Below are 26,171 nucleotides of genomic sequence, written 5' to 3'. Positions count from 1 at the left end.
AGAATCAAGTGTATGCCTAGTGTGTGGCAACAATCCATTATAGAAAGTGGATACTTGTTGCCATATTGCAAGGCCGTGATGGGGACACTTGCGTAATAGCTCCTTGAACCTTTCCCAAGTTTCATATAAGGATTCCCCGTCCTCTTGTGAATATGTATTAATTTCCGTCATTAACTTAGCAGTTTTAGCGGGAGGGAAATACTTATATAGAAATTTTTGGGCTAGTTCATCCCAGGTGTTTACCGATCCAGCTGGGAGGGCGTTGAGCCAAGCTTTCGCTCGGTCTTTTAGTGAGAAGGGAAACATACGGAGGCGGATGGCGTCGTTTGATGCTCCATTGATCCGAAAAATATCACATATTTCCAAGAAATTAGTTATATGTAGATGGGGATCCTCGTCCGCAAGCCCATGGAAGGTTGCGGAGTTTTGGAGCATTTGTATCAAATGCGGCCGGAGTTCGAAGTTATTAGCTTCGACATTCGGAGCATTGATAGCGGCGCCTAGATTACCTACGGTGGGTCGTAGATAATCCATAAGGGTACGTTGGTCCGCCATTGGAGGTGGATCACCCGAAACCTTCTCTTGGTTTTTGGCTTTTAACCTTTTTCTGAGAAAGCGTTCGGGTTCTTCTAGTGGTTCTTTTATGTCTTTATTGGAACTGGAGCTCATACACTACGTGAGGTTGGCGTCGGGTTCCAAGTCCTGCAATAAAAACAGAAAAGAATGTTGGTCAGAAGGTTCACCACGGCCCCGTGTTTAGCGAACACGGCCCGTGGTCGGAGTTTCAGTGATTGTTTTCCAAATCCCAGTTACTGGAAGTTGGACACGGCCCCGTGTTGCACCGGCACGGCCCCGTGGTCAGCCTTCTGTAACTTGGAAAACAAAAAACTGCCAGTAACGATGCTGGGCACGGCCCGTGTCCGACCAGGCACGGCCCGTGCTGAGCCCTGCAGAAGCTGAAAAACTAAGAAAAATCCTAAAAATTAAAAAGAAAAATAAAAATATGATTAGGCCGTTGATTCCTAACTTTCTTAAAATCCTTGTGTCCCCGGCAACGGCGCCAAAAACTTGATGCGTGTCAGTGTATATATTTTTTTAGATGTATATTTAAGCCCTTTTTACACTTTTAGCCAAGTTTTAAATTTATAAAACACGATATTCACTAACACTAAACACACATATGGGCAAGTGCACCCATCGTGGACGTAGTATAGTGTTGGTAAGATACCGAGGTCGTCCAAGGACACAAGAGCTTTTAATACCGGTTTATCCTCAACGTCTAATCAAATCAAAAAGTGAGAAAAATGTTTTAAACTAAGAAAAATAAAAACTAACTAAATGCTGAAAAATAAAATAAAATAAAAACAGATAGAGAAGATGAATCACTTGGATCCGACACGTGTATTAGTATAACCTTTGATTATTTTCGCACTTTTGCACTTGTTTAAGAGATTATCTTAGTTATTGTAGTAGGCCCCTCTTTTGAAGGCGACGTTACCCTCAACCCAGTAGTTTGAGTCAGCAAGGATACAATCCTAAAGGGTCGGATTATTGAAAGATAATGAATTAAGTTATTAATGCAAATTGTGGTAGGCCTCGCTTTCGGCGGTGACGTTACCCTCCGCTAAGTAGTCTGAGTCAGCAGGGATACAGTCCTAAATAGCCGGGTTATAGTATTAATAGTAGTTAACTTATGAGGGGGTCAAAGAGTTTGGGTCCCCGCCATCCAATACCTATGGGCATTGAAGGAGATCCTACTAAATTTGACCCAGGTCCCAAGCAGGACCTCTAAACGCTGAACAAGGGCAAGACCCTTACCAAACCGTTCCCTTAACCCCCGACCAGGTAGCCAACATACCTCCATATAGACCGTGGAGATATGAATGGTGAAAATCTTTTATTTTATATAGACAGTAAAATAATGCCAAGACACCATGGACAAACGATAAGGAAAGATCACCTTCAACATAAGCAACTAGTTATTAAAGTCATTAATACAAAACCAAATAAAAAGTGCAAAAGATTGAAAATAAAAAGTATTATACTAAACACTTGTCTTCACCAAGTGATGTAAGAGACTTAGGCAAACATGGCCTTTGATTGTCAAGAACTCTTACGATCAATCTTGGATCCCGAGACGACTCACACACTCTACGATGGACAATGGATGATGGTGGTGGATGATGGTGTTATGGTGGTGGTGGGTGGTGGATGAAGTGTGAGAGAGGTGGTGTGCCAAGGGATGAGTTGAAATGAAACCAAGCACTCCTATTTATAGGCTGAACAGAAGGCTGGGCACGGCCCCGTGTCCGCTGGACACGCCCCCGTGCCCGTCTGACACTCTCTCTCCTCATTAATTGTAATTCGCAATTACAATTAATGCGCCTGCTGTACTTTCACCACGCCCCCGTGCCCGCTGGACACGGCCCCGTGGTGGGCAATGGAAGCTTCTATAAGTTTGTCTTTTATGCTGCTTCTTGGGCACGGCCCCGTGCTGGCTGAGCACGGGGCGTGTTCAGACTTCTGCTTTCTCTTCTTTGCTCTGGAGGATGCTGTTGAGGGTCCGGGCAGTCTACTTTTATTCCTTTTCTTGTATTTATGCTAGAATTAGTTGTCTTTTTGCTTCTTTTGTGAATTTGAGCTCATTTCATCCTGAAAATACAAAAGGAAGACAAAAACACTCTTTTTCCAACATTAGTACTTAAAAAGGGTTAGTTTTATGCCTTAATTGATGTGATTTATATGTTGCATTTTACACACATCAAGACCTTTGTCTCGAGTTGTACAGATTTAAGCCCCTAGTCGAAACCTTGGTGGTCTCGAGTCGAAATTGTTGTCTCGAGTTATGAAGATTTGAGAACACTTATGATTTCGAGTAGAGACCTTATGGTCTCGAGTCGAGATCTTGGTCTCGGCTCGTTAAAGGGATCTCGAAACTTCCTGTTAATCAGCTGACTGTGTGATAAGTTTGAAATTCGAATTTTAAGGGATTTGGTATATTTTATTTCCTATTTTAAAAAGATATTTTATATTTATCCAATAATTTCGAAAATTATATCTAATAACATTAACAGATTTTTCGAAATCTTAAGGGATAAAAATTAATCAAATACAGGGAAAACACCTTCTAATCCTTAATTCATTCCAAATAAGGGAATTTATTCGAATTTCACTAAGAACATGAAGTACCCTAATAAATAAAATAATAATTCTGGAACCCGAAACCTGAATTTTTAAGAGTTTTATACAGATTTCGGACAGTTAAGGTTTACGATTATGATTCCGAGTCATTAAAACATTCTTTTTCCGCGAAACAGTGGACTCGGGTTATGTGACTCGAAACCGGCTATGAATTTAATTAGGCTTTCAAAATTCTGTTTTCCAGATTTCAATCCCAGAATTAATGGATACGAAAACAGAACTGACTAATCAACATATGCTCTGATACCACATGTTGGATCAGTTCTGTTTAGACATAATGGAAAACAAGAAAACATACCTGATTGCATCAGCACAAGCCAGCAGAGAATCCAGATGGAGATGTAGCAACAGTGTTTGACATAGTTGTCAGTTTGGTCTGGTTCCTCCTTAGGGTGCAATCTAATGATGGTGGTATGAGAAACCGATAAAGGGTAATCGGCTGTAGAGAGGAGGTCGATTGATGTTATGTGAATTAGTTAGGTTATGTGTCTAACCCTAGAACCTCAACATAAGTCTCCTTATATATGCACCCAGGAGGAAACCCTAATTAGTTAATAATGGTAATAAGGCCCATCAACAATTACCAACTAATTATTTAATGGATTGTTATATATTTTGATCCATATAATGTAAATGATTATAATGGTCATATATAAATAAATATATTATTTATTTATTCTTACATTTCACACAAAATTATATTTAAATGGATGAAACTATCCAAGTTACATCCATAACTGATAAACTATGGCCAAGGGTACCAATTAAACTATCCAAGTTACATCCGTTATTGTTAAACTATGGCCAAGGGTGTTCAAGAAGTATATGCCGGTAAACTATTGTTATAAAATCTAGTAAAACCCTTTTATGAGAGGTGTACCTTTATATAAAGCTAAGAGGTTATTTTGTGATTTAGATTATTTCGTTATAAAAAGAGGTTATTTTTGTGATTTAAAATACTTCGTCATAAATAATTAAATAAATAGGGTTTATTGCCCGGACGATCCCCATGGTTTGCCGTTTTTCATTTTTAGTTCTCGCCTTTTCAAAATAGCATGTTTGTTCATGTGGTTTGCTCACTTGTCACTCAGGTAGTCCCTAAAGTGAATGAAGGTTAATTTGCTCAGTTAAGTTGGTGTGAAATTACTAAATTCCTCTTACTCATTTAAATTTTGATTAATCATTTAGGTGTTGTTTGTTTTTTAAGAGGTAAAATGTCTGCAGTCTGTGGACCACATTTGCAGACATCTGTAGAAGAAGAGGTGGATTAAACCTCTGCAGTCTGCAAGAAGAAAGTTGTTTGTTTTTTAACGTATGCAGACTTCTAAAATAAACTGGTGGTGGTGTACGGACGGTGGTGGTGGTGGTGGATGGTGATGGTGGCAGACGGTGGTGGTGGTGATGGACGGTAGTGTTGATGGACGATGGTGGTGGTGGACGGTGGTGGTGGACGTTGGTTGTGGTGATGGACGGTGGATGGTGGTGGTGGAGATGGACTGTAGTGGGTGGTGAACGGTGGTGGTGGTGGTGATGAGTGATGGTGTTTAACTCTCTGCAGATCTTAGAAGATCTTAGAAGTGGTTGGGCCAAGTCTGCACCAAGAAAAGCTCGCGCAGACTTTTTTAATAAAACGTCTTCGAGAAAACAAACAGCAGTGTGGTCTGCGCGGCGCAGACAAAAGAACTTGCGCAGAGCTTTTCAGCAAAAACAAACAGCACCTTAGTTTTCAAATAGGCTCCACCGTTATTAAAAGAAATATAACTAGATTAAATCATTTTAGTGGGGCCCACCACTACCCAATCCCTCCTTCTACCCAAACCCATACCTACTCACCATCCTTCACCCCACCACCGTAAACATATCCAACATCAACGTTCACCATCTTTCACCCACCACCGTAACCACCATCCAACATCGTTGTTCACCCACCATCCAATACCGCCATTCACCCCAAACGCTCACCTCCTTCCAAACCCATAACCACCGCCACAAACATCTCCAACATCAACATTCACCATCCTTCGCCACACCTGTTCACCATCCTTCACCCACCACAGTAACCACCATCCAACATCGCCATTCACCCACCATCCAATACCGCCATTCACCCCAACGCTCACCTCCTTCCAAACCCATAACCACCGCCACCCTGTCACCTTAAACACTATCCAACACCGCCATTTACCCCACCACTCCCATAAACTACCATCACGAAATCATCAAACCACCATCACCAAATCACCAAGAATAACAACCTACTCCATCACTGACATTAAACCCTTTTTTTTTTGCTCCAGCCACCTGGAACCACCATCTCTGCTTCACACCACTACCCACCTCTCAATCCTTATCATCCTCATCCATTTTTCTCTGATCTGTATCAAGATCTATTTCACCAACACTCAATCAACAACGTAGGGTTTACAATTTCTCCAATTTAAACAACTCTTCGATGACGACAATGGATTTCGGTGATTGAACCGCCGGAATTGTTGTGGTTAACATGCTGCCACCACAGCCACCCATGCATCCACTTTTTTCTTGCCTTTTACCACCGTTGTTTAAGAAGTTTCAAGCTTTGTGTAAAGATACGGTGGGTGGAGTTGCTAGAACGAGGTTGCCGGAAATTAAGGGTGGAGCGGGTTGTTGGAGCCAGAGAGAAAGATATATGGGGGTTGGATAGGGTTAAAGTTTTATAGTTGGCAAATTGGATTTAAATAATCACAATTTTCTCAATTTGGCCGATAATAATCCAAACTCAGTTATTTGCCGATAATAATCCGAACTGGTCCACTTTTGGCCAATAATAGTCCATCATTAAAAATAGCTTAACGGGGTTAAGTTTTTTTCCGAATTACAAATCAATGTTTTTGGGATTTTGATCAGAGCGAGTATACGAGTCAATTTATGTATAACTTACCTCGAAACTGTGCCGCAAAACGGCTTGGTTTTTGTTAATTGGAAGTCTAAACACCCAAATTAAATCACCTTTTTCGTCGTTTGAGGCAGTATTTCAAGGTAAATTTACATTAATCAACTCGTATCTTCGTTCTAATCAAAATCCCTAAAACATCGGTTTGTAATTCGGAAAAAAAAACTTAACTACGTTAAGCTATTTTTGACGCAGACTATTATCGGCCAAAAGTGAACCAGTTCGGATTATTATCGACAAATAACTGAGTTGTAATTATTATCAGCCAAATTAAGAAAGTTGAGATTATTTAAATCCAATTTGAATTAAGTAAACATATCTTTTAATTTTTTTTATAATATACAAGGCTATTTTAGTTTTTTTTTCTTGAAAGGTAAACTTCATTAAACACCAAAAAGAACGGACATCTCCAAGAAAGAGATGACCCGTCTAAAAAACTAATACATCAAGGAAAAAGAAAAGTTACACCAATTTCTCCATTCTACCGTACCCTCCTTGTGTCTACTCCTATACCAAAGAAACCCCAACGATTTTAGTAACATTCGCTACCTTCCCATTAAACACCTGATCGTTCCTAGCCTTCCATAACCGCCAACACGTCAAAATAAAAATGCCATATAGAATCCCTTTCTTAGTTTCTAAGCCGCCCAAGAAATCAACCAAATGAAGCACGTCTGTTGTCGAAAACACAAAAAAAGGGCTTTATCTTGCACCAATTAGAAATAGCATTCCAAACTCCACCCACCAAACTACAAGCCGAGAACAAGTGATCCAATGTTTCTTCTGTTTCGCCACAAAACACACACAACTCGTCACCCACATAAATGTTCCTCTTTCGAAGCGCACAATACGTCGGAATCTTATCCATGCTCGCCCTCCACATGAATATATTACATTTATTCGGTATCCACTTACACCAAGTAAATGTAAAATTATGATCATTCACATCATCGCCTTTTTACCATTTTCGTGTTTCCTTCACCGAGAATTCACCCGGCCGACCTTGGTTCCAAGCCCAATAATCACTTTTATCTTCTAGTTGCACCCTCGACAATCGCCTGTGACACTCCACAAGTTGATCGACCTCTTGTGGCAAGTGAGGATAAACCTTCCATTGCCATTGGATCACATTTTGATTACCGCCTCTAATAATTCTATCAGCTACCTTACAGCCTTTTTTCTTTCTCGAGCCGAAATAAAGTCGGATACAACACCTTTAAAGGTTCGGCTAGTAACCAAGGATCAATCCAAAGCCTATTCGTCTTCCCATTACCCACAATAACCCGAATCATATTAACAAAGCTATTACCTTGTTTCTTGAAACGATAACCAAACATCGCCAACTTTGTCCAAGTACCTGTGAACCGTTTGTTGCAAGGAAATGTATCCCATGTTCTTTTCGACCCATGAATCGCATCAATAATCTTCGTCCAAAGAGAACCATATTCTAAACGATATCTCCATAACCATTTTAAAACTAGTGCATTGTTGATCTCCTCAAGCTTGCTAAGGCCCAAGCCACCATTTTTCTTTGACTCCGTAACTATCTCCCAAGCAACCCAATGGACCTTATTTTTTTCATCATTACCACCCCAAAGGAATCTCTTAACGATTGTTTCTAGTTTATTAATCACCGCCACCGGAGCTTTATATAATGAAAAATAATAAGAAGGAAGACTCTCAAGCACCGACTTAATCAGTGTAACCCTTCCCCCATAGATAATATACTAGCCTTCCATCTCGAAAGCCTTTTATTAAAAACTTCCACAACTGGGTCCCAATTTGTAATGCGACTCATATTAGCACCCAGCTGGATTCCCAAATACTGAAAGGGAATATCTCCTTGTCTACAACCCAACCCAACCCATTCGCACACACCATAACCTCTTCCATACTTTTACCAACTCCGAATAAACTAGATTTATGTAAGTTAATTCGGAGACCAGAGCATAAATGAAAAATGCGCAGGATCCTCTTCAGTGCCTGAAAATTAAATCGAGACCACTCCCCCATGACCATAGCATCGTCAGCATAAAGGAGATGAAACAAAACCGGCCCACCATTTGAAAACCGAACTCCATCAAATGAACCACTATCAGTTGCCTTCCGAACCATGCATGAAAAAGCCTCCATGACTATTATAAATAAAAAAAGGGGGAAATCGAATCTCCTTGTCGAATACCTTTACCACATCCAAACTCAAAAGTAGGTGACCCACTAACAAGAATGGAAGACCGAGCCGAGGATAACACCCCTTTAATCCATCTACACCACACTTCAGGAAAATTCATTTGGCGCATAACTGATATCAAAAAGTCCCAATGGACGTTATCATAAGCTTTCTCGAAATCTATTTTGAACAAGAATAACTCTTTTCCCATCCTTTTCGCCCACGATAATATCTCATTAATTGTTAAAGGTCCGTCTAGAATGTGTCTCCCCGATAAAAATGTCGATTGCGTTTCATACGTAATATTCCCCATCACCTTTTTATTACGATTAGCAAGGACCTTAGAGATCACTTTACTAATAACACCTATGACAAGGCTATTTTAGTTAGTTTACATAAACTTAAGTGAACTAACTAACCTTCATCCACTTTAAAAACTATCCAATAACAGGAAACAGAAAGCTAAACCACAACTAGGCCTGTAAACGAACCAAACGAACACGAACATAGGCATGTTCGTGTTCGTTCATTTAACTTTAACCGAATACGAACATGAACACGAACATATAACCGAACACATTTTTTTGTTCGTGTTCGTTCATTAAGAAATCGGGCATGTTCATGTTCGTTTATGTTTGTTCGTTTAAAGTCTAAACGAACAGTTCACGAACATAAACGAACACAGATGATCATAATAAAAATTTAACTGAACATATTTGAATAAACATAAACTAACATAAATTAACATGATTGAACAAACATAAACGAACACAAATGAACGTAATTGAACAAATATAAACAAACACAATTTAACATTAGTGAACACAAACAAACAAATCTAATATAGTAGTTTTTAATATCAGAAAACACATCTAAATTAAGGTTTATAGATACTAAAATTAAGTAGTTTTTTATATAAATATTAAGTAAATGATCAGTTACGATCTAAGAAAAATTTTAAAATTTCATTTTTTATTCCTAGAAAACTCAATTGCTAATTAATTATATTTATATAGGTAGTTAGAAAATCTAATATTTATACAAACATAACTATTTATGTATTTACTAAAATATAAACGAACATAAACGGACGTAAATAAACGAACATAAATGAACGAAAATAAACGAACATTCACGAACATAAATGAACGAACACAAGGAGTGTTCATGTTCGTTTATTTAGTTAAATGGACACAATTTTTTGTTCGTCTTTGTTCGTTTATTAAATAAACGAACATAAACGAACTTCCCGCCGAACAAATTTACAAACAGTTCATAAACGTTTGGTTCGTTTACAGACCTAACATAACGAGAATTAAGTCAACTAAATATACAAACTCTTAACGATATATTAAAGCCATTTCCCGCCAAGCAAAACGACAACGTATAAACCGGGAACCATTTTTACCCGTAAAAACAAAACCAAACCCGTGTCTGTTTGCGATCAACCGAACGAAGAAACCGAAGATCTTTCTTGAAAACTTCAAACAAAATGGCACATAATCGAGATCCGAATCTCCTCATAGTATCAACCACATCTTTCAGATCTCTTTTGCATCTAAAACCGGCATGGAAACATCTCCTCCTGCGTTAAAATTCCGGTTCAGAGATCACGGTAATGATATGGAGAACGGAGACTCTGTCGTTGGCGATACAAGCACGGAGTTGTCGTCGTTCACTAGCGATGAAGACTCTGATATCGACTCCGATGAGCTTGCTTCCATGACCGCCAAGGTAGCCATTGGATTTGTTCAGATTTTAGAATATGTGATTGTGATAATTATGTAAATTTGATCATGTTGTGTTGATTTAATTATTATTATTATTAGACTATATGTTGTGTTTTCACTAAAAAAGTGTATAACGCTCTGCCAGTGGCGAAGCTTGAAATTTTCACCTAGTGGTTGAAAATCACCGGACCTAAAAGTATATACCTAATTTATTTTTTATAAAACCGGGGGGTCGAAAACGTATTATACCTAAAAAATTCTATACGAAACGTACATACATAACACTACTGAGCAAAAAGTTCGGGGGGTCGGGCGGTCCCCCCCCCCTTCAATGCTTCGCCCCTACAGTCTGCCACATCATTGTCATGTAAGTTTAAACTAATCCACGCTTTAACTATCACATTGTGGTTCAACCAATTTTTTTAAAGAAAGAAAACTGTGATTGTTTGATTGGGGGTGGACCCCACACCCCTACCCTCTCACGCCCATGTTAAGAGGGTAGCGCCTCCCCCTTTGGCGCCCGTGTTTAGCGCCAACAAATGCTTAGGTGACATGGGTCGTTAGCTCACAACAAGTAGTCTTATTATTATTATTATTAAAATAACTTGTTTATTGTTTTAGGGGATTAATCATCTATGTTTAGAACTCATGGAGCTGAAGCAAGCATCAGAAGTTGATTTTCAGGATAATTTAATTTCCAATTATTCATCCTTCATAAGGTGAACTAAAAAACTTGTTATTAATATAAATATTCCTGATAACTATAAGGTTTGTTGATTTGATATTGACCATCATGTTACACAGGGTTTATAGAGAAACAGAAGGTATAAACAATGAAGTAATGCAATTTAAGTATCATCTGATGGCGCAAAAGCAGCTCGTTCGAAACCTAATGGATAATGATTGTCTAAAGACCGTATCAGATGATCAAACTGCCGCAGGTGTCAATGAATCCACGCTTGATGATTATAATCCTACAACTTTGTTCAAGGCTTGTGCTAATGAAGTTTTAGAAACTCTAGACAACCTTCTGTTTGAGCATAGATTAGAAGAAGCTTTGGGAATCTTCGAGATTGAAGATAGCGATTTTCCAACAGTGAAGTTTCAAGAAGACATTTCACCAGATGTCTGGATGTGTTACAAATCTGACATGGCGGAAAGGAGGGTCATGCTTGCTGATAAGCTGACGCTAATGGCCGACAACACAAGGGTCTCGGTGGCAGAACTGCAAAAATCGTTAGCTGGACTTTCCAGGCTTGGTTTTGATCATCTTGCAACGCGGTTACTTTTCAAGTATTACCATACACGTATCGCCTCGGGTGTAAACAATTTGCAGTCCTCGTCAAGATCTCTACCCGGGATTTACGTTCATGATTTAGCAAAGTATGTTTTTTCTATGATGTCTCAAGCCGCAAAGAGTTTTGTTGTGTTACACGGAGAAACGTCGCCATATGATTCAGAACTTATGAAATGGCTCTTTGAGGAAACAGAAGCTTTTGCTGGTTTGTTTATTAAACATGTCGGATCGATCTCAAAGATTAACGGTGGGTTGTCTACATTGGTTGATTCGGTGCACTTCGCGATGTCGTATTGCTCTTTGTTAGAAAGTCAAAAGTTGGAGTTACAACCATGCTTGATTAAGCATATTCTTCCTTGTATGGAGAGTACTCTAAAAGCTCATTTTGATCATTTCAAGAAAGTTATCAGCATTGTAACATCTAGTGATGTTTGGTTTATGGAACGATATCTTGTATCGGGAATGTTGATAGACGGGACCTCTTCGTCGGTTTTTGACCAACATCCGGAATATTGCTTGCTCACCAATAGTGGCAGGAAGTTTGTGTCACTGCTGCATACAGTAATCGAAGACGTTTCATCTTTAGTTTCTGTTACGGGAAGCACGATTCTTGAAGAGCTAATGGACCTATTTGCGGAGTACTGTTTCATTCTCGAAAGAGCCCTCACCTATGAAACAGATGATGTTGTAGAAGGTGCATCAAGAATTAAAATGGCGGAATCACTTTCACAAAAGGTTTCGATAATTGCGAATTTATCAACGCTTGAATACTTCTTCCCCAATGTTATCAGAAGCCTCTTCAAGGACGTAACTCAGTTAAAGAACGTGATTGTCCGTCACGTGACATCAGTTTCGGGCAGTTGCAGTAGACTCAAAGCTCGCTTATGCAAGCAATTTATACATAGCATAATGTCTAACGAAGCGTCGTGTATTAAAGACTATGTCGACTTTGACTTGTTGCAGGGTCCGATGCCTTCTGTTCCTTATCAGGTAACCAATAACAGTTTCTTGAACCGATAAATTGTCTGTACTTCATAACTGACAGTGTGAAGCGAAATGCTCGATCAGATACTGTTTCTGGAAGTAAGGAAAGTAGAAGAACTTGCTGAAGACAATGTTGTTGAATTTGATTGGTTGGTGAGCTTACTTACAGATCTTATCGAGGCCGCATTTGATTGGATTTCCGAAAACGATGTAAATTGGGTGACCCGACACAAGAATGATGCCACTGATCAGCATTCTGATGGATTGACTCAGGTGACAATATTTTATAGAAGATTAAATATAGCATCTAATCATGTATACCTAAAGTTGATCACCTTAACTGCAAATTTTAGTATTAATTGTTGTTTTTACAACAGTTTGCCCTCGACATGCAATTTCTGGTTGAGGTAGCAAGGCGTGGAGGATACTTAACCACCGATATGATCAACTGTTCTACAGACTTGGTATCACGGATGGAATCAGCCATGGTTTCTTCCGGGTTTGATCTAAACAGGTATATGCAGCATTGCCATTATTAACCATTTAAAGAGCATTAGTTGGACTAAACCATTTTGGGATGATCATTTTTATCCAAGCCAAACAAAATTTATTTGCTTGCTGCACCATAAAGTAATAAAGAAATATAAAAATGCATGATTTTGTTATTGGTAGATATGTTGTTGATTATGAGAAGGTTGCGAAGTCCGCTGTTGAAGCTATCAAAGAGCTCGAGGCACTGGTTGAAAAGACCCAACAGTTAAGTGAAGACTTTGATCAGCTTGATGATGAAGAATACCAACCACATTCTTCAATAAACTCCATTGAAGGTGATGACTCTCGAGGCTCTTCAGAAGTTTCCTTCGAAACAACAGCAGATCTTTTAGTTCAGGATTTTGAAGAAGATGGAAACGAAGACAAGGTTGAAGATGAAAATGAAGACGAGGTTGAAGATGAAACCGAAACAGATCATGGATCAATGGAAAATAATAAGAAGAAATTATACCAAGTGTCGACTGAAAATGGTGATGAAGAAGAGGAGAGTGGTATCAAAGATGGGGAGACAAGAGGTTAGTTTAACAACTTCAGATGAGCTTCTGGAGCTGAGGAAGCTTAGGGAGGTTAGCAAATTAGAGATCAACTCTTGTAGGGAAACTTTCGAGTTTCAAACCATGGAACTGGAGTGGAGTTGGTTGATCTATCCTAAAAGAGTATTGATAATTACTAACATCTTTAATTTACAAATACATTATGTATAACATATCATTGAATGTTCAAAAGTTGGTTGATTTTGAAGGTTTCTACTAAAAAGGATTTTAAGGAGCGATGTGAACATAACACGAATTTAACATCAAATTTATGACTATGGTCTAATCTAGATGGGTTCGTTAGTTTTCAATCAAGCTCACAAACACGTTTAGCCAAATAGGAGGTGTCGTTTAACCACACTGATTTACGGAGTGATCTGCTTAACGAGTTATTTTCACATCAACCTGCAAATACTGGAGTCGAACACAATCTTGTTCAAGTTTGCGTCAAACGTGACCATGGCGGCCTCGCCTTAGCACAATGGTTTTTAATGTTCACATCCTCTATATAGATTTTAATAACAGACCATTTATAAAACAAATCCTAAAGTTACATGATTTGCTTTGCATTCTGAAAAAAATACATTATTTCTTCAACATTTCATAAAACATAACCAACTTCTGAAACCGATCAATGCTGCTTGATACCGAAAATAAACATTCAATAAACGAGACATGATTGTAGACCAAATCATATCTGCAAAAATACTTTACCCGACATACCATCATTACTACATTAACAATAACCAGTCCACTAGTGATATTTCAAATGTCCAGACACAAGCAGTCTGTTACATATTTAGGATTTGTTGTATCAGACTCGAGCAATCTGTTACATACTTAGGATTAGTGGATATCGCAATTAGCGGCTATTTTCACGACGCCTGACATATCGGGTCCGATCATTGTATCTGGGTCTGTCTTGCACTCTCGATGGCACTGGCTCCACCCTCCTCTGCCTTTCGGGCGACCTTTGAACTATCTCTCCGTTCACATACAGCTCAGCTAAAACATCAAAGCAAGAATATAACAATCAGATAACAAAAAGCACATTTGAAAAAAACAAAACCTAAAATGCGGTAAACACTAATTACACAGTAACCACCATACCTCCATAATCTTTGTTTTCAGCATCCACATACGAATCTGGTAGAACAAACAGCACACCGGGCAACCCTGTAAAAGGTAGCTAGAACTGTAATCATCAATTTTATAAAAAACAACTACTCAAAACTCACAAAAAAAAAAAAAAGCAGACAAACCTTCAAGCTTATTAGATGTCTCTTCATCAATTTCACAGCCAAATCCAAAGTACCTCTCACAAGAAACATTGTAAATCTTCTTCTTTGCTTCTTCCTCACTAACATAATTAGTCAATTAGATTACCAGAATAACAACTTTAACAATAACTTAGACACAAATGCTCTGCTTACTTCACATCATACTCTTGGTTTAAAAAAGCGCGCCTAAACGCCAGGCTCAAACCTTATCACTTTAGGCTACATAAAGGTGCGCGTTTTACACAAGGCGCAATTGAGGCGAGCGCACAGTACATCTATGTAATTTCAATATTAAAACATATATAAAGCCTTATTTGTGTCTTAATATTAAGAACCTATATAAAGGATAAATATAAAAATATATTTTATACATAATCTGTCAAATTAAAGGTTCTGGCAACTAATCTATTGCAAAATAGTAATATAATTAGCTTACAACAACAACAACAACAACAACAACAACAACAACAACAACAACAACAACAACAACAACAACAATAATAATAATAATAATAATAACAATAATAATAATAATAATCACTAAACAGTAAACATTTAACCTAAAATAAAAAATCTCAAAAGCTAGGGTTTTACACCATACCTTCCTAAAACTTTAGCTAGGGTTTCAACATAACAATCAATCATCTGCTGTTTACTAGCACCTTCACCACCAGGCTTATCCATCACAATCAACCAATGCTCATAATCACAACCTGGAAACAACGGCGCCATTTCCGTGGGCGGCCGGTCGCTGACGTTGGAACCGGAGTTGAGCGGTGAGTACGCGCCTCCGGAGCGGTTGACGCGGCACCGGATGAGGTTGAGGCGAACGGCGGCAGGTGCAAACACGCGGAGAGAGTGTGAGAGAGAGATTGTGGCACGGGCGGGTCGGGTGAATCCGGGAAGAGGTGGAGCTCTGCATATTGAGGATGAAGAGAAGAAACGTGTTAGGTGTGGAGATGATGACCGGAGTGATCGGAAGAGTGCGGTGGTCGCCGCCATGACTGTGTGTGTGTACGGTGATTGGGGGTGAGAGTGGTGGGTTGGGGAAAGGGTTTATGGATAGAGAGAGAAAGAGTATTCACATTTCACAGTTTTCGCATGATGAGTATTGGGCTAGAAATTACTAGAAAGCCCAATTGGTCCGGTTAGTTTGGTTTGGTCCTACCATGTATTTTATGGATTTTGGTTCTTTATATAGAACTAGTTTTATATCTAGCTCGCCTTGTGGGAAGCAAGGCCAAATATTTTTCAATCAATTAAAACAAATATTAGCATAGTTTTGTTAGGAAAAAAACTACAATATTAGCAAGACTGTAATTTTGAGCTGGGGGAAAAACTATAACTTGTCAGGACTAATGAGTGATTGCTAGGCAGCTGGCTGGCACGAATAAAAATTATATCAAGTCAACCAATTAAAACAGAACACTACCATTGATTTGCTAAAAAAACTAAAACTTGGTAAAACCGTAATTTTGAACTGGGGGGAATTCGTACATTTGACTGGGGTAAAATCGTAATTTATCAAAAGCTACAATGAGCGCAAAACCGTAATTTTGAGCTGGGCGCAAATCGTACTTCTGAACTGGAGGTAATATCATAATTTATTCGGGCCAATGGAAAAGTGTCAAACAGTTGCCTCGCATTATTCCCTGGCATGCTGTTTAAATATATATACAATGTATTCCGACTCCTATTACCGTAACAACAACATACTCAGATGAGTACAATCTCACTTATAGTAAACCTATTGACAGGGTTTGGGAGAGGGTGTGATAGGTGTAAACATTACTTCTATCCCAAAGAGAGTGTTCCTCGCTAAGACACCGGCTAAAAATAGATCTAATAAATCTATATCAAACAGGGGCGGACCTACCCTTTGGCTAGGGTGGGCGGCCGCACCCCTTGAAAAAAAAGTGTGTATATTTTGGAAAAAAAAAACCCCGACTGCACCTCTTGAAAATATGGTTGAACACCTCATCTGCACCCCCAGCAAATAATTATGGGCACGTCACTGATCAAACTGGTATTTAATTCTTATATTTACAGTATTAAAATATATACGGATCTTTTCTCCTCTTGTGTTAAGCCATTGTTGACGAAGTTGAAGCTTTTGATCGTCTAGACACTATTTTTATCAAACAATTAAAATGTGAGATTAACATCTCTATGTGTACACATGCCTTGATCTCCTAGGCCTAGCCATCAAAAACTATTAGATGAGGTATGATGATTAGATAATAAATGTTTTGCTAATTTTGGCCTATTCTATTTCCTATCATCCATCCAAGTTCCACCTACATTTGAAAGTAAAAGAAGTTATTGGTACATAGTAATAGCGTTGAGCTATACCATTTTTAGGTTTAGGAACTTGATAGTTGTTGACTTCTTGTATCAAATGCTACTTATAAGTTATGAATATGACAATTATATCATATAAAACTTCTGATCCTTCATATTAAAAAAACAACCATGAACAAAAAAAAATGTGCTCGTTTATATGTTCGTGTTCTGTTAAAGTCAAATGAACAAACGCGGACATGCCATCGTTTGTGTTTGTCCGGTTCGTTTACATACCTAACTATGGGTTTAATATTTTAATCACCCTCTCTCTAAGTCTCTTCATACTTGATCACTCTTACACAAGCCTCCCTCTTTTTTTCTATTTAAAAACACTTCATATAACTAGTAGCCTCTTAATAACCATTCAGATGCTACCTCTTAATGGTTTAAAACCTCTGAATGAATAAGAGGTAACCTCAAGTCTGAATGATTAAGAGGTAACCTCTGAATGGTAAATCATCACATGTCACATTCTTCTACCTTCTCATTGGTAAAATTCTTAATGGTTCCATTAAGAGGTAGCCTCTTAATGACCATTCAGAAGCTACCAAACAGCCCCTAACTACAGCTAAATTTAAAGATACCATATATTCATCAAAACTAGAAATGTTAGCATAGAGTAATTTTATTTTTCACCATTCCTCTAAGACTACTCAAACTTTGTATAAACAATTCAACCTTGAATTTTGTTCAACAGGAGCCTATATTAAGCATTTTAAACATCAACAATGCAATATATAACGGATGTCCGCCCTCTCTTCTCCACGTCACCACATGCCTCATGTATGAACGCTCTCTCTCTCCTCTCCCTTTCAAAACCACTCCGTTTCTCTATATGTGACCGCTGATGCATTGCCACTCTCTCTCCTCTTCACATAGGCGTTTGCACGCTTGCAAACACCTGCATCGCAAGTGCTCATACACATAAGACTGATATTATCTCAACTATTTTACACTGAAAACATATGTAAACTAATATAAGTTACATGTCAATTTTTTATAAACATTGAAATATGAGTAGTAAACCTCTTAAAAAGAAATTTGAACGTTTTGCCGTTAAAAAGAAAATTACATAACTGTTTGCTTATAAAAAAATCTCAAATTCTTATCAAGCTTTGGATTGAGACCCACGTCACACCGATATCACTTTGTATATCATCAGATTGAAACCTCACAAAATAATTTTTTTTTATAAAACGTTCATTGAAACGAATATACAACATAAAACTTACCAGCCAGCTTTTCATGTGACATCATAACACGACTTGTTTTTTCGATACATGAAACACGTACACACACCAAATCCTCTCTACAACTTCACCTGCCACAAGATTTTCACCATTTAGTCTATTATTCAGTAGTTCACCTTTTATCATTTGAGTATATTCACTACTGTAAACAAGAATTAGACCGGTCCCTTAAATATTTGACAATCATAAGTTTCAATTCAATGAAATCGGCTAAATCATTAATGAGTAACACATATAGATAACCAGCTGGGGTAGCCCAGTTGGCCACCGACACCCACCTCTTACCAAGAGGTACCGGGTTCGAACCTTGGGGCGAACAAAGTACCCTCAAAGGGTCGGCTCGGCAAGGGTATTTACTGCCAGGCTCAGGCTTGTCGGGTGGCGGCCTGGGAGGGGTTATCCCCTCCGCGATCAGGGGTACCGTGCATTACCCCTTTTTTTTTTTTCCCAGTAACACATATAGATTCAGATGAAAAAGCTCACATTCTATGTGTTCCTTATTATCATCAATGCAACCGCAACATCTGTAGAATAAAAATTGTTGTAACCCAATAAAAAAATTAACCGAACAGAAATGTGAGTTTATAGACACCAAAAATCAAATAATAAACAAGATAAAGTTTATGGAAAATAGATACCGAATTTTAGTAGTTTTCCCTTTAAACTGACTCAACAATTCACTTGCATACACTTCAAATAAACGAGACCTGCAAAAAATACTCCATAAAACTCATAAATTCTGATAAAACGAAATAATAATTAAAAACAGTTTACCATGGAGGAAGTGAAGCCGCTACAAGCGCGGGGGAGAGTTCCCACAAATGATGAATTTGATTGCTTAATTTTACTTCAAGATACTCCATGATTTCCTGTTCCTTCTGCAGCATGTTTTAACATATTATTTTTTATATAAAAGAAGTCCATGTGCCAAAAAAAATTGTAATGATGTGTTAATCACACGAATTGCCCTAAATGTGTAACAGAAAGACTACCTTTGAGTGCTGTTTTTGCTGCATAGAATCAACATTCTGAAATCTTTCAAGGAGCAATTTGTGCACCCCTTCGTATAATGTGGAGATACCGAGAGGTTGTTCATGAGAATTCGACATGAAACGTTGAATTATACGATCCCATCTGGTTGATATACATCCTAACAGTAGAAGTTCCTGTCATTGTACAATATTAGTGACTCATATGATATGTAACTAACCTAAAACCTAGAACTTTGTAATTAAATGACTCACAATTGTCTCACAAAAGTTGGTATTGCCTTCTTTTGAAATATCTAGCTGTTCGAAAACTTGTGCCCACTGAACTTTAGGGGCAGAGAAAATCATTCTTGCGCCGGAAACCAATCTGATAGTCCGTTTATCAAGTAGATATGAAAGGGTTCTTGTGCGCCAATGATTCCACCTGATTCAAATAATCAATTACCTTTTAAACAGGTTGATATTACCACCTCTATAGATTATAATCTTTTTTCAAATAAAATATCACTTACACGTAAGCCGTTGGATGGTTTTGTTCTTCATGAAGCAAACCGTCATTAGAGTTTACTTGTGTTATGGTCTTAGCAAGAACATTTACACTTGTCTCTATTGATGAAACGTGTGAAACCGCAAGTAGCCTTTTCTTAATTCCTTGGATAGCAAACGTTGTCAGATCGACTTTTATGTCGTTTTCAACCTTCACATGTAGATTATCATCAGGACAAGGTATAGGCGAAAAGTCCATTATACCCTCCTCATTTTGCAGTTTTAACTTGTCAATGTACACATCTAAGTAGTTAATTTCTGTCTTCTGAAGTTCTTCAAGATCCATATCAATAGTTGCTTTCAAAACAGCTTTGATATGTGAATCCCTCATGGGTAGAGTGCGAATTAGATGTTCTAGTATGAAATATCTTGCTTTACTAAGAGTAACAGATGAAAGATGTGTAAGACCCTGCTTTACATTGAGGGTGAGGATAGTTAGGTAATTTTACATAACAAACTTTAAAGAAGGTTAAAAGAAATTTCCACCTGTGGGAAATGAGGATTGGATGTGAGTTCAGAAACGGCTGCATCGAGTTCATTCACAGAATCTTGGTTGTCATCTATGCTCTTGAGCACCTAAGAAGATAGAATAATTTAGCGATATTATGTAATGTAATCATCTATGCCTGTGTGCATCTCCGGATCTAACTATTTTGATACAAAATGATCAAAAGCTAACAATATTACATAATTTTTCGGCTAAGCATTGTGACTCAAATTAAACGCTGATGCAACCCCCCTCCAAACCTACCCAATTAACCCAATTTGTAACCATGAAAAAAACCTAAAACCTAACAAAATGCAAATATGTATATCAATCAATACATATATATAACCACAAATGCTAAAACTCAAAACAACCCACCAAAATAATAGACTTAAAGACTCTTCTCAGCCCTAAAAATTAATAATTGGACTTCAAATAACCAACCATAAACCCTATCTAATGCAACCAGCAATGAAATAAAATCCAAAATCACTAAATCAGATCGACCCATATCATATAAAGGGTCTGCTTCAGCATCACTTCATTCAATTGGGTTGGGACCCCTTTGCACAAAATCGTAAATTAGTGTTCTACAGACTACAAATACTTTTCGAAAAACAATGGAAAATATAATCTAAAAGGAAACTAGAAGAAAGAAATCGAGGAATACTGACGTTCTCGAAGAAAAGGCCCCATTGGAAAGCTTTCTTGATGTTTAGCGGATCCCAATGAGCAAAATGACCAGATGATTGATACCCAGAAGCTAAGATGAGGATATCAACAAACCCTTTGATCAATTTTAACAGTTCTTCTAGTGAGATCTCTGGGTGAGACCAAACACCCATCTTCGTCTTCTTGCTCTTTTCCCGCCCTTTTTACATTCCGCAGTCGATAACATCAAAATGAATACAAAAATATTGATGATTTGACTTTGAAGTTTAAACGGTTGATAATCATTTATTTATTTCGGTTCAGATTCGACTACAAAGGTGTGAGTTTCTAAGACTATGTGTAGTGGTAGAAGGTTATAATGCCCCTACCATGGGGCATTATACGACACGTGGCGTCCTAGTCAGCAAGGGGGCATTATAGCAAAAGTGGTGTAGTGGGTATAATGCCCCATAATGCCCCATTCAATCATTTACCAATTTTTTTTTTAAATTTAAAACATGCACATGCAAGTTGAAGACACACGAAATATTGGGCATAAGTCAAAAGTTGTCAGACATGTGGGAAAATTTGATTGGTCTAGTTAAACTTCATTGGCATTATTCAAAAAGTTGTCAGGGCCATGTTGCTAGTCAAACTCCAAACCAGCGTTTTAAATAAAACGCCTGCAACCAAATTTTCCAAAAAAAAACGCCCCATAACGCCTACCGTAATGGTAGGCGGGGCGTTATCGGGCGTTATTTTTGAATTTTTTTTAAAAAAAACGCCCCACTACACATGGTCTAATACTACACGAAACCAAAGACGAATTTAGAGGGTGTTTGAGGTTGAATTTTAATAAAAGATAATTCGTTTTGAATAATCAGAATCAGATAATTAATTTTAACAAAACCTGATGTTAAAAGATAGTGGTTGAATTTGATTATGTTGTTTGATATCACAATAATCAGATAATCAATTATTATTTGAGTGTTTGGCAAATATATATTTAAAAAAATAAACAAGTGAAAATCCTTTTCTAAACGCAAATAATCAATTTTTGGAAAACTGCGTTTTGTAACTTTCTAAACGCAAATAATCAATTTTTTTAATTTTTTTTACCTAAACACTCAAAACTGATTATTTACAATTTCAAAACTCAATAATCTAAAAATCTCCTTTAAAACTCAACCTCAAACACCCTCTTAATAGGTTGGGTGAAATATAAACATGCTCGGGTCAGTTTCTGGCCAAGACCATAACCAGGTTTAGCTAACACAAGTTGGTTCAGGTCGACGGGTTCATAGGCAAACCTTTTTAACCCGTTTTCTTAATTCTTTTAAATAACAATGTTTTTTATGTCACTGTTATATATATTATATTATACATTATACATATATTATAAACTAGGGGTGGCAATAAAAACCCAACCATGATATTTTGGGTTATTTTGGGCCTTTTTAAAATAGGAAATAAGTTAGAATGGGCTGAGGATTTAATCAAGATGGGTTAGAATGGGTTTTAAAATACCTATTTAAGTTTTAACATGGGCCAGATGGGTTTTTACTCTCTAAGCCTAAAACACGCATCAGACAATGGGAACTTGTGTCAAACCTCATCGATCTGATCCCTAAATCACCATCATCATCTGATTTCAAACCTCATCATCAGATCCTAAATCACCATCATCGTGGATTCAACCCTAAATCACCGTCATCATCGTGGATTCTTCCTGTTTTCACCACTAATTTGCCTACACCTTCAGCATCAGATCCCTCTATTTGGAACGTATTAGAAATAATGAGTTTTTTATGTTATTGTTTGCAAATATTGTTAGGTTTCTGTGCTTTTATAGATTATAATGATGTTTAATTGTTGGGTTTCTGTGCTGTTTGGTAGGGGGTGTTGAACGATATGATGTTCATGTAGTGTGTTGAATGAATGCCTACCAGGTGTTTTATGAAATGCTTGAGTGAGTGTGAAACACATAATGGTCTCTGCTCACTTTATTACCTGAGCCAGATGTGAATGAACAATATTTTAGAACTGGTTATAGCATAGAAAACGAATCGGTGTACACTAGTCTTGGATAGTTGGATTCCATGCTAGCAAACACTAGTCTGTAACCGATATCGGTGTACAATATTTAAGTAGCCACCAAACATTATATTCCAATCACTTTTTCGGGCTACGCTTCTCTTTTCTGGTCTAAATACTAGGGGTGTCAATCGTGTCTGTGTCACACCCTGGCTTTGCGGAAGCGTGGTTAATTTGGTGTGACTTCTTAATACCATAGCTTAATCATAACAAGCTATACGAAATAAAAATATGCAAGATCATCCATTAAAAATAAAATAGTAAAACATTGTCTTAACGGGTTAACACCCAACAACCATAACCTGTCTAAACATTACAAATGCAAATTTAAAGTAAACATGATTCAAAGACTGTGACTTGTCCAGGAAAGAGTCACAAGCCTCGAACCCTGGATGACCTCGGGCCTAATGCAGCGGAAAACAAGCCATACCGCGCCAGATCGTTAGTTTCCTGAAAATACATGTAAGTTGAAAAATCAACAATAATGTTGAGCGAGTTCATGCGAAAAATGAGTAAATAAACCTTTATCTTTATCAAAAACCCTGGTATGCAGCAAATAAGGAAAAAGAGATCACCAATGGTTTGCAAGGCCATTGATATGTGTAAATGCAAGTAGGAAGGCTCAAACCTAGCAAATTTATGCGTCGGGAACAAAGTCATCCCAAGGTCCGTTATGCTGGACCTGGGACTGGGCTCGCTACACCCAAATAGATCTACCGCTCCTGCCCCTCGGTCCCCACCCTGAGGATTAATGACCTCAAGTTTCCGCCTACCCATTCACATGATCTAAAAGTAACCCTCCTTACGCTAACATACCATGTATAAAGTAATCATAATCATTGTAACATGTATTTCACCCCCGCAGTTTAGAAAACTGAAAACAGTTAAGAGAAAAGGGGGACATGAACTCACAGTGAGTGCGTCACAATACCAAGTAATCCAAATATCCAAGTGCTGCGCAACGACCTACATGTGCTAATTCTATTAGACGGATGGCCGTGCTTTAGCTTCATAGTTTATATTTTCGGGAAACGGTTAGACAACCGCTCCGTGTATATACTTGATAACGTATTTTCCTTCCCAAGGATGGGGGAATTAATACATGTGTAATTATATCATTTTATTAAGTCCCACTTAATACATTTTATTTCTCATTCCAAAATATAATTATTTTTCTCAAAAATAATATATTTCCTTTTCCACATAATACTTTCCCAAAATAATATATTGACAACACATGCGTTTATGAATATTCCCGAATAAAGCGTAAGTTACGTTTTGGCGATTAAGTGGTAATGATAATTACCGTTGTAACTTGTATGTTTGTTGTATAAGCGTTTGTATTATTTTGGGTTCGACAAAGTTAGTAAATATTATTTTTACTCTAAAAATAATATTTATACATTTTCACAAAATAATCATAAACAGTGTGGTGACAAAATATATTTACCGAATATATATTTACCACGTTTAGTTTTTGTGAAAATCTCACCTCCGATTATTTAATAAATAAAGTCATGGCGAAATATGTTTTGTAAATATTTCCAAAAATAACTCTAACACTTGTGAATAATTCTAAGTGTTAAATTTTAGAAAAATTTCGCCAGAGTTTCCCCTGTAACTGGAGGTGGCCACGCTTTCAAGCGTATCATTTTCTTTTACAAATCACTTCAACAATTTCTTTAAATCAACCAATCAATTTCCAACACATTAATCTTGTCGATAAGTATGTAAAATTGCATCATTTCATGAACTTGTAGTTTTTCTAAAAACTACGGTGTAGATCTCGTTATAATCAATGGATCTATGTGTAAAATGATTTAGTCTCGTAAAAAACCCAGTTTTTATCACAAATCCTCCTTTACAACTTCCCGACAACTTTTGTAAAAATTGTTATTTTGTCGGATCTTTCGTTTCACAAGTGTTTATACACTTGTAGTTTATAGAAATCGTCTTTTATTAACATGTTATCCACTTTTATAAAACATGATTTTCTCAACACCCGGTTCTACGAATATACCACTTGTACATACGTAGATCGGCTCGTTTTAAATACTATTTCACGCGTCAAAACATTTTTACACAAGTTCATGTTTCCCGTGCGGTGGAGTTTCACCTTTTAACCCTTGTACCGCTAGAAACAAGTGTATGTCAAGATTCGGGATCTTAACAAAGTCGGGTTAAACGATGATAAGAGCCACCACATTGTAGATCGGGCCTTAACAATCAACATATTCAAATACTACGACATTTACACGCGACATGACCTTTTATCCAACGATTTTCATGTTTTTGTAGACTTTTTAGATTCGAATGATGGGTTACCGACTTTCAACAATTAAAAATCCTTTTAACCACTTTAGATACGTTCAAGAGTGAGTTTTAAACAATATACCTCTAGCTCGGGGCTAGGGAAGAATCTAGTCGGAAATGGCGTGGATAAAAGCAACGTAGCGAGGTCCTTCCACTTCCGTTTGCTCCAAGCTCCGTTGTAGGTGATCCCCGACACTAGTGTATGCTTGGAATGGAGAGACACGAACCGAAAAATGGATGGATGGATGTGAGTGTTCTCGGCCGAGAGGGAGAGACAAGAGAGAGTGAGAGTGTGTTGGTGAAAAGTGTGAGTTTGTGTGAAGTGTGTGTGTGTTTATATAGAGATTTCAAGCTTCATCGTCCAACGGTCCTCGAGTCGTCTAGATATCCACGAAACTATTATAAAATATTAAAAAGTGTACTTGTCTTGTCCTCTTGGTTGGGCCGATCCCATTAGGGGGTGGGGTCGCCCGGTTGGGTCTCGATTGTTCAGTTACAGTTTAGTTAAGTTAAGTCGGTTAAGTTTAGGGATTAACCCCGTTAGTTGTTTAATGCGTTATAATGCGGGTGTTAGGGTAATCAGGGACCCTAACTGGCTCAGAAAAATACCAATAACATTTATGGCAATATTTTTATGCTCCGGGTATTGTCCGGTTGTTCGGTTGGATAGTAATCCGTTAAAGTGCTTAAGTAATCTTTTAAGCGTCATAAATAATATTTTTAGCGACACAATTTATTCTGCAAAGTGTCAGGAATATTTCCTCATGTTTTGGCACTTTATTAGTTAGCTAGAAGCTAGTATGTAAATAAAAGTGCTGT

The 26,171-nt window shown here is 37.7% G+C and overlaps 3 protein-coding genes and 1 non-coding gene across 6 annotated transcripts; 2 read left to right on the top strand and 2 right to left on the bottom strand.

Annotated features, from left to right (window-relative positions):
* The first annotated feature begins 70 nt into the window (after window positions 1-70).
* On the top strand, window positions 71-172 carry LOC118491895. Its single transcript, XR_004892340.1, has one exon. It is a non-coding gene; the product is annotated as a small nucleolar RNA R71 (small nucleolar RNA).
* Window positions 173-9,757: 9,585 nt separating this feature from the next.
* LOC110936791 (exocyst complex component EXO84B) lies at window positions 9,758-13,539 on the top strand. The gene is made up of 6 exons (XM_022179193.2): window positions 9,758-10,037; window positions 10,655-10,752; window positions 10,838-12,320; window positions 12,399-12,587; window positions 12,692-12,828; window positions 12,987-13,539. Exons 1-6 carry the CDS (start codon window positions 9,873-9,875, stop codon window positions 13,384-13,386), a joined length of 2,472 nt encoding a protein of 823 aa, XP_022034885.1. The 5' UTR covers window positions 9,758-9,872; the 3' UTR covers window positions 13,387-13,539.
* Window positions 13,540-14,040: 501 nt separating this feature from the next.
* Window positions 14,041-15,820, bottom strand: LOC110936793 (multiple organellar RNA editing factor 2, chloroplastic). The gene is made up of 4 exons (XM_022179197.2): window positions 15,281-15,820; window positions 14,662-14,759; window positions 14,510-14,575; window positions 14,041-14,404 (listed from the first exon to the last, which is right to left on the bottom strand). The coding sequence occupies exons 1-4, from the start codon at window positions 15,679-15,681 to the stop codon at window positions 14,262-14,264; spliced, it is 708 nt and encodes a 235-aa protein (XP_022034889.1). The 5' UTR covers window positions 15,682-15,820; the 3' UTR covers window positions 14,041-14,261.
* A 1,792-nt stretch (window positions 15,821-17,612) lies between these two features.
* Window positions 17,613-21,271, bottom strand: LOC110936792. Of its 3 annotated transcripts, none has more exons than XM_035989056.1 (10): window positions 20,969-21,271; window positions 20,294-20,383; window positions 19,774-20,216; window positions 19,517-19,685; window positions 19,265-19,438; window positions 19,047-19,150; window positions 18,911-18,979; window positions 18,756-18,796; window positions 18,269-18,343; window positions 17,613-17,925 (listed from the first exon to the last, which is right to left on the bottom strand). In XM_035989056.1, exons 1-9 carry the CDS (start codon window positions 21,137-21,139, stop codon window positions 18,276-18,278), a joined length of 1,329 nt encoding a protein of 442 aa, XP_035844949.1. In that variant the 5' UTR covers window positions 21,140-21,271; the 3' UTR covers window positions 17,613-17,925; window positions 18,269-18,275. The 3 variants fall into 3 exon arrangements, with proteins under 3 accessions (XP_035844949.1, XP_022034888.1, XP_022034886.1); XM_022179196.2 differs by having other exon boundaries at window positions 17,613-17,977; window positions 18,255-18,343; window positions 20,969-21,270; XM_022179194.2 differs by having other exon boundaries at window positions 17,613-17,923; window positions 18,255-18,343; window positions 20,969-21,270.
* Window positions 21,272-26,171: the final 4,900 nt, after the last annotated feature.

Source organism: Helianthus annuus, chromosome 4, assembly GCF_002127325.2.
Source record: "Helianthus annuus cultivar XRQ/B chromosome 4, HanXRQr2.0-SUNRISE, whole genome shotgun sequence".
NCBI lineage: Eukaryota > Viridiplantae > Streptophyta > Magnoliopsida > Asterales > Asteraceae > Helianthus > Helianthus annuus.
The sequence above is the reverse complement of the archived record's forward strand: the minus strand, read 5'-3'. Positions and strand labels throughout refer to the sequence as shown.